This window comes from Haliotis asinina, chromosome 1 (genome assembly GCF_037392515.1).
Source record: "Haliotis asinina isolate JCU_RB_2024 chromosome 1, JCU_Hal_asi_v2, whole genome shotgun sequence".
Taxonomy (NCBI): Eukaryota; Metazoa; Mollusca; class Gastropoda; order Lepetellida; family Haliotidae; genus Haliotis; species Haliotis asinina.
This window is the reverse complement of record NC_090280.1, coordinates 3,186,269-3,200,895: the sequence shown is the minus strand read 5'-3', so window position 1 is coordinate 3,200,895 and position 14,627 is coordinate 3,186,269. Positions and strand designations below refer to the sequence as shown.

At 42.0% G+C, this 14,627-nt stretch overlaps 1 protein-coding gene across 4 annotated transcripts in view; it reads left to right on the top strand.

Annotated features, from left to right (window-relative positions):
- The window catches only part of LOC137286317 (hemicentin-1-like), a 60,119-nt gene that overhangs the window by 21,224 nt on the left and 24,268 nt on the right, over nt 1-14,627 (top strand). For 3 of the 4 annotated variants that reach the window (XM_067818127.1, XM_067818119.1, XM_067818101.1), the window contains exons 1-6: nt 6,375-6,524; nt 9,378-9,689; nt 12,052-12,360; nt 12,841-13,128; nt 13,276-13,569; nt 14,295-14,552. In XM_067818127.1, the coding sequence (XP_067674228.1) occupies nt 6,446-6,524; nt 9,378-9,689; nt 12,052-12,360; nt 12,841-13,128; nt 13,276-13,569; nt 14,295-14,552 (1,540 nt within the window). In that variant the 5' untranslated portion in view covers nt 6,375-6,445. Of the gene's footprint in view, nt 1-6,366; nt 6,525-9,377; nt 9,690-12,051; nt 12,361-12,840; nt 13,129-13,275; nt 13,570-14,294; nt 14,553-14,627 lie in introns of those variants that run through there. The other variant, XM_067818111.1, reaches the window with a different exon arrangement.

Here is a 14,627-nt window from a genome sequence, read left to right as displayed (position 1 = left end):
CTGAGATCTAGAATGAAGCACGGTTGTTTCCTGTTCGTGTATTTGTTGGCGGAGTATAACTGAGCCTTTGACCGGTAAGTTTGCCATTTTTCTGTATCTGTTCTCAGCTAGGTAACGTTTTGACAACGTTGTCATCATTTGGTAAAACCAGTTCCTTATGGTGTAATTACTTTTGCCCAGTAGTGTGAAAAAGGATCATATGTTTGGTCGGTGCTTGAGATTCTTGAAATGCCCTCTCTATTAGTAATTTCCCTTTGATGACTTTCACACTTAACGGTTTAGCATTCACTGTTGACTTTTAATTTGCTAACATCGACAAGTTTGCTCGGTAATATATTCAAAGTGAAAATATAAGATAATTCAAACATCTTTCGCACATTGTAAATCTCAATGTTTCTTCAGATCAGTGTGCTCCTTTCAGAACTACAGTCACTATAAACAGTTAAGGTATTTGCACAGTCGTATATGTGTGTGTCTTTAATTCTATCAATAGGATTTTCTGTTTTCCTAAACAAGTGCTTCATCTTCACAGCAAAATATGTAAGTCTGTTAAATCTAGTTTTTCCCTACTATACAAACGCTGACACATCAGATTGTGGATCGGGCTATGTTCGCTTAAAAGTGATCAAATATTTGTTCAGCGCTGTGTTCGTTTCTGCTCATACTTTATAGTAAAATAATCGATTATGTCATTGTTGGCCGTGTGATGTCGGGGCGGTTTACATGTTCTGTGGAGATTCTTCAAAGCGACATCCCTGCGAAGACAAACGTATGGGCATGTGCAACGCTATCAAAATTGATGAACTGCGTACTCGGCAGGACCAACACGGGAACGTTGTGAGGACTACAACGGCGGCGGAAATGACAATCTGTCCTTCTGTGAATGTGATACATTAAAGGAATATTACTATTATTAGTCTTGGATTTGAGTTTGTAGGGGCGGAAACACGGCTGGGAATAGCAGATACTCGTTATCCATTAACTAAAGATAGATGGTGGCATGACATGTTTAAGTTGTCTTACTTCAGTGTCAGGATAACCAACCAAACACTGACTCATAAAAAGTGACTTCTGTTTACACGACTTCGTACGCCCTTCTTATGTGTGAGTGATGGGTACTTGAGTGAGTGAGTGATTGATGGTTCAGTGAGTGTGTCATCGGTAGCTGAGTGAGTGACCATTAGCTTTAAGACAGTTTATAACAGCACTGCCAGTAACCGACATCGTGCCAGCCTATAATGGACAACAGTGATGCAGGAGATTTTTGTTTATCCGGTCGGCCGTGCTTTCAAAACAAGACATGACAATGTCTATTTGGTTGAACATAAGTAACAGGATCGTTCAAACAATCCTACGGAATCTGTTTAAACCTGAACCAAACCATTTCGTCCGTCACTGATGCGGCAAATATTGAAATATCTACCATAACGTGTCTTTGCTTGTACTAGTTACAGGTGAACATGTGCACCCCATCAAGTCAAGGACTGCCGAGTACGAGCCCTTCTATTCAGTTATACATGAAGCCCTGGAGGGGCGTGTTGTGTTGTGATTACATAACAGTCAGACGTTTGATTAAAAAGGGAAGTGTGAAGATAAAACTCCTGACAACGGCGTTTCAGTCCCTCAATCATGTGCTGTCTGTGTTAGCATATACACCAATAATGCACAATATCAACGCCTGTTGTCATACCACACTTCTTCAAAGATTGCTTTTAATGTTCCAAATCAATCTGTCTTCACGGTGCCAAATGACGTAAGCGACTGTAATTTGATATTTCTATATAACAACGGTGTACAATCTCGCAGTTCATTAGCTGTACGTGAGTACTGCGTTTGTTTTCTTGAGTTATCCATATATTCACATTAGGTTATGGGAAGTTATACATGCAAATGGCCCAGTCGTGCTCATCAAAACAGACCCAATACCTGCTGGCTGCAGACAGGTGGTCTTGTGGATGGATAGGTGGTCTTGTTGATGGTTAGGTGGTCTTGTTGATGGTTAGGTGGTCTTGTGGATGGATAGTGGTCTTGTTGATGGTTAGGTGGTCTTGTTGATGGATAGTGGTCTTGTTGATGGATAGTGGTCTTGGAGATGGTTAGGTGGTCTTGTTGATGGTTAGGTGGTCTTGTGGATGGATAGTGGTCTTGTTGATGGATAGTGGTCTTGGAGATGGTTAGGTGGTCTTGTTGATGGTTAGGTGGTCTTGTGGATGGATAGTGGTCTTGTTGATGGTTAGGTGGTCTTGTTGATGGATAGGTGGTCTTGTTGATGGTTAGGTGGTCTTGTTGATGGATAGGTGGTCTTGTTGATGGATAAATGTTCTTGTCGATGGTAAATGGTCTCGGTTAGATGGTCTTGACGATGGATGGGTGGTTCTGTCGCTGGTTCGATGGCCTTGTTGATCGGTAGGTGGTCTTGTCGATAGATAGGTCTTCGTATCTTTGGATTGGTCTTGTCGATGAAGAGATGGTCTTGTCGATGAAGAGGTGGTTTTTGTCGATGAAGAGATGGCATTGTCGATGGACATTTGGTCTTATGGAAATAGGGTTTTGTCTGGATCCTAGTCATGCTTATCGCATATTCTTCTATAGAGTCGAGTCATTCAAATTGGACCACAGCTATAACGGCATCAAATAATCCAGATTGAGAATTATAAATTTAGATATCCAGAATAACCCAGGACACTATTCGAGGACAGAAAATAGCTGAACAATGTGAGAGACATTGCTGAACACAAACAATGTAAGGGACTGTAAATGGCGATGGTGCAACTGAAACAGGCCACATCGTGACGGTCGAGCAGTTATTTTGTTCGGATCGGTTGGCAAGGCAACGCGAATACTATGAAGGATGTCGTACAAGTGTAAGAAATTGGAACTAATTCGGCCTTTGACATATAATTGTATGAAGATCATGCAATGCATTGTTCAGCGTCGCTCCATTAGGAGCGATGACATGTCATGCCATGTGAATCGATGTAATTGCATGACAAGCCCCCTGTCGTCGACAAACTCAGACACCCAGTAGCTTATTCACGGCAGAGCAGCACAGAATCGTGACCTGTCAATCGTCATAAAACGAAAATAAAAATCGCAACTTCCTATCAGCATAAATCAATGATTCTATACAAATCCGAGAACGCCACTTACAAATTCAGCAGTCACGTGGAGTATATCGAACTATCTCTGTTGTGCTTCGTCTCCATGGAAACCGCAGTATTGAACGGCGGATTGTGCATCACGTCTATCGTTCAAGTAGCTAGGAATGGAGATATACAACCGAAGAAAGGCGCTCATTGTGTGGAACATATACAACGTTGTACATGTTTTGAAAAGAAAGGTTAGTTTAGTTATAGTGTGATGTGTTTATCTGTTGACTGACGTTTGTAAAGAACTGGGAAAACACAAACTCCCGTTGTTGTCTGCCTCGCTTCCGGGGTGGTGGTTTGCAGTTGTTAAAAGAAGATTTGATTATCAATAACCCTGTTCCACCACTTAAAACACACACACACACACACACACACACACACACACACACACACACACACACACACGCACACGTTCTTGTACCATAGACATCTTCGGACTTGATGATGATAGTTAAACTGTTATATCTATATACTGTCTATGTCATCTTGAACATTTATGAATACGTCTCAGTATTTGATACATTCAGTAGCAGACTTCTGTTTCACGAAACTTAAAATAGCATGTGAAGAAGCACAATCGTTACGAATATCCTAGATTAGACACAGCAATGTATATTTCGTTTAAATGGGAGAAGATATATATATTTGGGGTCTTTGTCTTCCAGGGATCGGTATTATAGCTTTTGTTTATACATTTACCATATGCATTTTTTATATACACGTATTCACAGGAATAACACTTTCTTTTACTAGAAATGTCTTTAATATAGTTTAAGAATAAAAGTATCAACAAGATAATTTTATAATCATTTAAGAAAGAGTTTAATATTGAAACACAATCAAGTCTTTGAAGTCAGGTAAAACATTCAGGAGGCATTGTTGGACGGTCTGCTGATGACTACTTGTACATCATATGGGAAGGTAGTGCGGGGTGTGGGGTTGATGGTGGGTTGTGGGAGTAGGGGTGCGGGGAAGGGGGATGGCGATGGTCGACGTTGGACACCAATACTTATAATGCTACTAGTGAGTGCCATGGCTGCTAAATTGTCCATCACACGACGCAAGTCAGTGTTTACATAACTCACCACGTGGCAGGTGATGTTGGTGAAGCGAGACTTACTATTTAGCTGTCATCCCCGTGAGAGTGACAGGTGATGTTGGTGAAGCGAGAGACTTACTATTTAGCTGTCATCCCCGCGAAGGTGACAGGTGATGTTGGTGAAGCGAGACTTACTATTTAGCTGTCAACCCCGTGAGAGTGACAGGTGATGTTGGTGAAACGAGACGTACTGTTTAGCTGTCACCTCCGTGAGAGTGACAGGTGATGTTGGTGAAGCAAGACTTACTATTTAGCTGTCACCACTGATATTCAGCTACACGATACAGTTCCATAACTGATCTGTCTCTGAGTTCATGTCAGTATGACAGGTAGCTCATCAATATTTACGTTTCATTTTTCACTGTCTTAAAATAGTCTCCATGTTACATTTTACTTTCCTTAAAGCATATATTCATAAAACGCCCATGTTGGTGTTTTTCTTCAAAGTGCTAAAACATGTCTGTTGGTCCAATAATCAAATACTACAACTATGTACTCTTTTATTAGGAAATTACCAGTTTCCCCCTTCAGTCCATATATATTCTAACCATAAGCGGTCGTTTAATTAACATTCTTGGTGATGACCTACTTTCCCTACTGTTGTGCCAATATCCAAAGGAATGACAATGCTCTGTCGTATGACAAACACGCACCACTTAATTGAACCAGCATACCAGCGTCAGTGATGTAGGTCAAATAGCCGATCGAAGTGTGTTTACACACGTAAGACATTCGTTCATTTGTGTTGCTTGATTTCCGATAAAAGCTTAATACATTTGTGAAGAAGATTCGTGAACCGCTGACAATATATCGCATCGCTACATGTATATAGCTGACAGAATGTCAAGCAGAGCAGTTCCATGCAAGCTTCTGGAACTTGCAGCACGTCCCACGGGAGTTTGTACTGTGAGTTATTTCGCGAAACACACTCTGTTTTAACAGGTTATGTCAGGTGGATGCGCCCTAGAAGACAGGTCGGTGATGTTTTAATATGTAGATTACCGAAAGGATTGTCTCCCTTCTTACCAGGATCCCAGTTTAACCTGAATATTTGTAAAAATATGCTCGTGTTCCAAATTCTTTGGAAAAGGAATTTTTACCTCTCTGTAAGTTTGATCTTAGGTGTAACGTTTATATGAAATAAACCTTTTAAGGATGAAATGGAGGTGCGACGTTATCCCTTACCTTTGAGGGGCGGTGGGGTATCTTGGGGTTGAAGCGTTCACTCGTTAGGACGAAATCGCGGTTCTATGTCCCACATGGGTACAATGTGTGAAGCACATTTCTGGTGTCCCCCTGTTGTGATAGTGGTGGAATATTGCTAAACGCGGGGTAAAACAAAATTCACTCTCTATTTGTTATTAAGTGGATCTAAAAAATACATTATGCCCATAAAATCACTTTACTGTTTTCTTTGTGAGAAACACTTTATCATTAATAAACGGGCAATGACAGCATGCAGATAAAAGGTAGATTTGACTAAACACGTTACCAAACCTTCACAGTCACTGAAAACCTGGTAACGTAACATGAAAACCACAACTGTGTTGGTCGTGTCAAAAACTCTATCACACTGTCAAATAACTAAAACGGGTTGTTTCATATTTAGGTGCCATCGAACACAGATGTATGCCAGGTGTTACGGCACTCTTTATAAAGTTGTGTTTAAGTCATCTCGCTATATGATTTATGTCAAATTAATGCTCCCTGCTGAAGAGTCAGTTAGTTTAGTTTTGCGACGCAATATTACAGCTGTATACTGGTCCTGCTCACCATAGTTGTATAGTCTATATGTTTTTATATTAATGTTAACATATATATATGAAAACTCTCCTTTTCCATATAACCTTGTACATGTGTGTTTTGTGGATTACAATACTTGCTGCCGTCGTTAGAAACATGGTCAGTAGACGTGAAACATTAACTCACAAACAATGACTAAAACAAACCTTTTCTTGACAACCTGTCTATGGAATTCCAGTATTGAAGTCATCTTAAGTTTTGTATACAAATCTGTTATACAGTGTGTATAAACTTGTCATTTGATGTGGCGATTCGTAGAAAGATCGTAGAACCATTTGAAAAACACGTATTTAAACAACATTTTGTTTCTTTCAGAACAATGGTCTGATATCTGCCAGCCATCCAGACACCTTTTACCCACAGTAACAACAGCAGCGTCTACAGCTTCCACGTCATGACGCCCCGAACCCGACCTTCCCTGCTGCCAGGGCTTGCAATGGTGCTATCTCTATGTTCAATATCAACAGCTCAAAGTAAGTACATGTACAAGTAATATGCACTTGAAGCTTCGGAAACAAAGTTAGTTTCTTCTTTAGATCATCTTAGGAAATCTAAGTTCTTGCACGTTTTCATGGCAAAGTCTATCGAATAATATGTAGTATTCGCACAGTGTGTTGATAACTGTAGCCAGCTTGTAATATTTATGAGTGAAATATGAATCTAATACCCGACATTATAACCTGTCGTGATGGAAATATTTGAAATCCATAAACTGTGTAGGGATTTCCAAACTCTGCAATTTATGGCAAGCGAATTTCATTTGTCATTATTTTGAGAGTGTTCTATTAAGAATACCGATTTCGGTTTTGCGTGCCGGGCATCGAAGTAAAACATCTGTAATAATGTTTTAAGAATGTTTTCTTTCGATTTTGTCACTTTTCGGGTTGGCAAGTAAATTGCCTTGAAAACAAACTCTGAACTCTAATTATCGAAAATGTCTTCTCAACAGGTTATAGATGTCACTAGACTTATATGATAATAGTGATGCAGTCTGTACTTAGGTTTAGTATAGGTAGACATGTACTGTTGTGTTGGATTAACAATCACTTTTCATTCATTCATTCATTCATTCATTCATTCATTCATTCATTCATTCATCATCGTCGTCGTCGTCACAAGCCAACCGAACCGACCAACATGTTGGTTCAAGTACCCATCTTCTCAAGTTCCGTGTTTGCGAAAACTATTCAACAGTGATATATCTTGAATACTGCTGATTGCGACATAAAACAACATTCACTCAAACTCCGCTGTTTTGGGTTTTAGAGACTGTGTTTTCTCTCACACAAGCGTGTTATTCCCATTAGTTTGAGAGCGCCAGTTACGATACTTTGCTCAAACAATAACAGGGTAACCTGTTCTAGAAGTATTTTCTCGTCACTCCGAAGATTTACATTCGATTACCCACATGTGATGCCTATGTCGGCTACATCCTTGGATACCGGTAAACGTCGTTTCGAACCTGCCTTACTCACTTTTACGCTGATATATACCTGTCATCATCGTCCCCGTGTTTCCATGTAACCATTGACAGCCTGTGTCTACCTGTCACACTCAGTCGGAATGCTCCATTTCATTTCAAAAGTCCATTTCTGGTGTTCCCATGATATTGCTAAAAGTGGAGTAAAACTAAACTCACCCATCATCATGAGCCATCATTGGCCAACATCATCACTATCACCTTCATTCGCCAACACCATCACTGTCACCATCATTATCCAACATCATCACTGTCAACATCATTATCCAACATCATCACTATCATCATCATTGGCCAACACCATCACTGTCACCATCATTAGCCAACATCATCACTGTCACCATCATTAGCCAACATCATCACTATCATCATCATTGGCCAACATCATCACTATCACCATCATTAGCCAACATCATCACTGTCAACATCATTAGCCAACATAATCACTGTCAACATCATTGGCCAACATCATCACTGTCACCATCATTGGCCAACACCATCACTGTCACCATCACTGTCACCATCATTAGCCAACACCATCACTGTCACCATCATTATCCAACATGATCACTGTCAACATCATTGCCAACATCATCACCGTCGTCGTCATTGGCCAACATCATCACTGTCATCATCATTGGCCAACACCATCACTGTCACCATCATTAGCCAACACCATCACTGTCACCATCATTATCCAACATGATCACTGTCAACATCATTGGCCAACATCATCACTATCATCATCATTGGCCAACACCATCACTGTCACCATCACTGTCACCATCATTAGCCAACACCATCACTATCACCATCATTATCCAACATGATCACTGTCAACATCATTGCCAACATCATCACTATCATCATCATTGGCCAACATCATCACTATCACCATCACTGTCACCATCATTAGCCAACACCATCACTGTCACCATCATTATCCAACATCATCACTGTCAACATCATTGCCAACATCATCACTATCATCATCATTGGCCAACACCATCACTATCACCATCATTAGCCAACATCATCACTGTCACCATCATTAGCCAACATAATCACTGTCAACATCATTGGCCAACATCATCACTGTCACCATCATTGGCCAACACCATCACTGTCATCATCATTAACCAACATCATCACTATCACCATCATTGGTCAACATCATCACTATCACCATCATTAGCCAACATCATCACTGTCACCATCATTATCCAACATCATTACTGTCAACATCATTGCCAACATCATCACTGTCAACATCATTAACCAACATCATCACCGTCGTCGTCATTAGCCAACATCGTCACTGTCATCGTCATTAGCAAATATCATCATTGTCAACGTCATTAGCCAACATCGTCACTGCCATCGTCATTAGCAAATATCATCACTATCACCATCATTAGTCAACATCATCACTATCACCTTCATTAACCAATATCATCACTGTCATCGTCATTAGCCAACATCATCACTGTCACCATCATTATCCAACATCATTACTGTCAACATCATTGCCAACATCATCACTGTCAACATCATTAACCAACATCATCACCGTCGTCGTCATTAGCCAACATCGTCACTGTCATCGTCATTAGCAAATATCATCACTATCACCATCATTAGCCAACATCATCACTGTCAACATCATTAGCCAACATCGTCACTGCCATCGTCATTAGCCAACATCATCACTATCACCATCATTAGCCAACATCATCAGTGTCAACATCATTAGCCAACATCATCACTATCACCATCATTAGTCAACATCATCACTGTCAACATCATTAGTTTCATGAAATTCTCATGGTAGTACTAACTTTTCCAGTTTTTACCACACCGTTTCTCTCCATGCCAACCCCCATGAAGGCTGGCACGAGTTACACCCTCAGCTGTAGCTCCATCGTTAACGGTGCCCAGATAACGTATGTCTGGCAGAGAGGGGACGAGCTAAGTCCCTTCAGTACAGACACGGCATGCACTGTGATTAGCACGTCGTCCCAAGGTATCGTGTCTTACGAGTGTGTCAGCAGCTACCAGCTGACTGCCAGGTGGGAGGACAACGGAGTCAATATCACCTGCAGGGGCTCCTTGCCTACGGGGGTAACAAAGAGTGTTACTGGCACCTTTTACATTCAGGGTACGTATGTTGTCCGCCATTCTGTTCATCCGTACGTATTCACAGCTTACGTCATCCAAACGTTACCCAGCACGTCACGCAAACCGACAGTTACTAGTACTTCCCTTTCGTTGTCCCCTCAATTGTCCAGGTTTAATGCAGGTAGACTTTGTGGTCGTAATCATCATATCTGTATATAGTGACGGTGGTTAAAGCTTCCGCTCGTCACGTCTATGACAGGGTTCGAGTCTTCACGTGGGTACAATGTGTGAACCCCATTCCTGGTGTATCCCATCGTGACATTGCTGAAACTTTGCTGAAAGCGGTATATAACACCATACTCATACTATCAGTAGCATGACCTTTCCCCCACATGACTTCATATGAGTATATAAATTAAACTTTCAAGCTACTAAAGTTACGGGTGCTTATAAGTTTTCTTGTCATAGAATCGTTCTAATTTGGACCCTTATATTATGGCGGTGGGGTAGCATTCGTTCATCACACCGTGGGTCGAGGTTCCATTCCCAACATACGTCCAGTGTTAACATCCCGTTAACAGCGACAACTTAACTCACTCACTCATTCCCTAGATGATCCGTAAAGTTCGGGGTCGAACATCTTCTCATAGCATTCGTACCTCCTATACTGTAACATAGGAAGTGGGAAAAAGTTACGAGAAGAGTTACGAGATCTAAACGTTACGAGAGTTTTGTGAAACGGGGTCCATGCTGTAAACCATGGTTGTCTTCAAACGGGATCGGGTGGTCGGGCTCGCTGACCTGGTTCACACATGGCATCGCATTCCAATGGCGTAGGTCGATGCTCATGATGTTGATCATTGAATTGTCTGGTCTTCACTTAATTAGTTACAGACCGCCGCAATATAGCTGCAGTATTGCTGAATACGACGTTAATCTAAACTCACTCACTAACTCACTCCTTAAGTATCGTTTCTTGGCACCGTCTTGAGCTGTACTATAGCTACCCATTGCATTCAACCACAAACAAACTTCATGTAGACTATGATTGTCTGTGTTGTACTGCATGTAGACTATGATTGTCTGTGTTGTATTGCATGTAGACTATGATTGTCTGTGTTGTACTGCATGTAGACTATGATTGTCTGTGTTGTACTGCATGTAGATTATGATTGTCTGTGTTGTACTGCATGTAGACTATGATTGTCTGTGTCGTATTGCATGTAGAATATGATTGTCTGTGTTGTACTGCATGTAGACTATGATTGTCTGTGTCGTATTGCATGTAGACTATGATTGTCTGTGTTGTACTGCATGTAGACTATGATTGTCTGTGTTGTATTGCATGTAGACTATGATTGTCTGTGTTGTACTGAAATATAGATTATGATTGTCTGTGTTGTACTGCATGTAGACTATGAATGTCTGTGTTGTACTGCATGTAGACTATGATTGTCTGTGTCGTATTGCATGTAGACTATGATTGTCTGTGTTGTACTGCATGTAGACTATGATTTTCTGTGTTGTATTGCATGTAGACTATGATTGTCTGTGTTGTACTGCATGTAGACTATGATTGTCTGTGTTGTACTGCATGTAGACTATGATTGTCTGTGTTGTATTGCATGTAGACTATGATTGTCTGTGTTGTACTGCATGTAGACTATGATTGTCTGTGTTGTATTGCATGTAGACTATGATTGTCTGTGTTGTACTGCATGTAGACTATGATTGTCTGTGTCGTATTGCATGTAGACTATGATTGTCTGTGTCGTATTGCATGTAGACTATGATTGTCTGTGCTGTACTGCATGTAGACTATGATTGTCTGTGCTGTACTGCATGTAGACTATGATTGTCTGTGTCGTATTGCATGTAGACTATGATTGTCTGTGTCGTATTGCATGTAGACTATGAATGTCTGTGTTGTACTGCATGTAGACTATGATTGTCTGTGTCGTATTGCATGTAGACTATGATTGTCTGTGTTATACTGCATGTAGACTATGATTGTCTGTGTCGTATTGCATGTAGACTATGATTGTCTGTGTTGTACTGCATGTAGACTATGATTTTCTGTGTTGTATTGCATGTAGACTATGATTGTCTGTGTCGTATTGCATGTAGACTATGATTGTCTGTGTTGTATTGCATGTAGACTATGATTGTCTGTGTTGTACTGCATGTAGACTATGATTGTCTGTGTTGTACTGCATGTAGACTATGATTGTCTGTGTTGTACTGCATGTAGACTATGATTGTCTGTGTTGTACTGCATGTAGACTATGATTGTCTGTGTTGTACTGCATGTAGACTGTGATTGTCTGTGTTGTATTGCATTAATTCTATGATCATTAGGATCAGTATTCAGGATCATGAAAGTATCATTACTATTACTGCAGTCCCTCCGCCTAGTCAGTATCCGGAGATACTCGGGGACGCCACCATCAACGCTGGCCAAAACGTCACGTACACGTGTGTAGCTGACGGTGCTGTACCTCAGGCCACTCTCAGGTGGCGAGTTGGCTCATCGTCGTCAGTTACAAACGGGTACAGCCCTCCAACCACCGTCAACGATGACGGCACCTACAGGACCGTGAACTACCTCTACCGCTTCTTCACCGCCACCGACGATGGCATTCAGCTGCACTGCGACATGTCCCACCCAGCAACAACGGGGAGAAGGGTCACAAAAACCATCACAGTTCAATGTGAGTGGGGCGGAGTGAATGAAGGGATGATTAATAACATAAATGGCGCTGGTAAAAAGCCCTGATTGTGTCAAATATACAATGTATCATGGTCTATAGATGGAGCATGGACTGTGTACCTGCAGATCATCATATCCTTACAGTCTATGTACACGGCATGTATATTGTCTTGAATTCTTATCGATGTAATGTACAGGGCATGTTATAAGAAACAACTCTTTGACTTTAGCTAAACCGTTTACAATCTGCCGATGTTTCTATGAAACAAACAGCCACTGTGTGAGTGAGTGAGTGACGAAGTGGACGTCTTGATTATCAGTTGTCCCGTTATATACTACCACCTTGATGAGAGGCGTTTGTGGCAAAGTTGAAATCACAGTTCAAAGACTGAGATTGTAAGGTAGAACGCTCAAGGAACGTATTCTGACGTATACAAGGGACTTATTCAGTATTTACAGAGAACCCATCCTGACATTTTAGATAAACCGACCGTTTCCTCCAGTCCGTCCACATACACATTAACAGAGGGGGTCACTGGCAATCTGCACTGCTCTTATGCATCTAAGCCATCTCCGACCACTGTCCGGTGGATCAAGGACAATCAAGTACTTGACAGGTCGTCAGGGAGGTTCCTCAATGGCGACGACCCGGGCTTACCCAGTCTCACAATCAACAACCCCCAGGCAGAGGACGCTGGGACGTACGTCTGCATCGTCTCCAACGTTGTCGGTGAAGGATCCGGCCCTAGCGTCACCGTCGCCGTCCGATGTGAGTAGACGTGTGGAGTTGTGTTTGTATGTGTGTGTATGCATGCGTGCGTGTGTGTGCTTGCATGTGTGTGTGTGTCTGTGTGCGCGCGTGCGTGCGTGCGTGGGCGTGGGCCTCCAGCACATATTAATGCTATATTTTCCCCAGATAAACCGAAGGTCACAATTCCAAACGTGTCGTATGGTGCCGACATCAGCACGTCTCTCATCATTCCATGCAACATCGACGCTGACCCCAAGGAGACGTCAGTGACGTGGTACAAGATTGTTTCCGGCACGACTCTACCGATCACCACGGGGTCGAAGTACGGGGGAGGAACGGTTGCATCCCCAGCCTTGGCCATATTCAACCTCCAGCCGAATGACGCAGGGTCGTATCAGTGCGAAGCTGGAAACGTCCTTGGAACCACGCGGAGTAATGCGGTGTCTGTTGCCATAAGTTGTAAGTTGTATACATGGGTACCCGGTAGATTTGAATAATGATAATAGGTGTCGATGAGTCAGTACTTCCTGGGAAAAGTACAATTCGTGGATTAGGTGGTCATGCTTGTCAGACTGCGGGTCATCAGAACCCTCCTGATTGGATCGTTGTTCGCTATATAGATCGTGACACTGCCTGATCCAGATCCATGTTACACAGGCTGTTGTCACAGACCAGCGAGACAAGACAACGCCGTGGGATAGCCTAGTGGTTAAAAACTTAGCTCTTCACGCTAAAGATCCGGGTTCGCATCCCCACAAAGGTACATTGTGTTAAGCCCATTTCTGGTGTCCGCCGCAGTGATATTGCTGGAATATTGCCAGAAGCGGCGTAAAACTCAATAATTCAATCGATGCTGAGGATAACTTCATTAGCTACTGTGACAACATGATGGCTCCAGGGACGTGTACCAATGTTTAACATGAGAAAATGATGGCATGACCATTTTACTGGTTTGAGTGGCATCTTACAGATTGAGAACTAACAGTATAGAACTAACATATGGATAACAAGTGAAACGTGTCGATACAGATTCTTATACCGTTGCTGCTTGACAACGGTGCAAACTTCTATATCGAGACGTCGCACTCACGAAATACAGAACTTGTTGTTCATAACGTTTGCTCTATACTGACCATTTTACGAAAAGATTGTTTTGTTTTCATACATGTGATATATTTGTTCAGATGCTCCCACGAATATCCGGACAATACCAAACGCTTTCGAGGTGGACGCTGGAGGCGACGTCCTGGTGACGTGCATTGCAGACGGTGTGCCGTCACCAACCTACGAGTGGTTTTTCGAAACTGACAGCACCAACCCTGTCTCCAACACCTCCGCCCTCAGTATCACAGCGTCCACGCCTTATGACAACGGCAGATACACGTGCAAGGCGACGAACGATAAGGGACAGGCATCAGTCATAGTGGGCATCAGCGTGAAATGTGAGTTTATATTTACTGAATGAGTGAGTGAGTTTGGCGGGGTTTGAATTGTATTTAGTTATGTCCGTTAGCGTC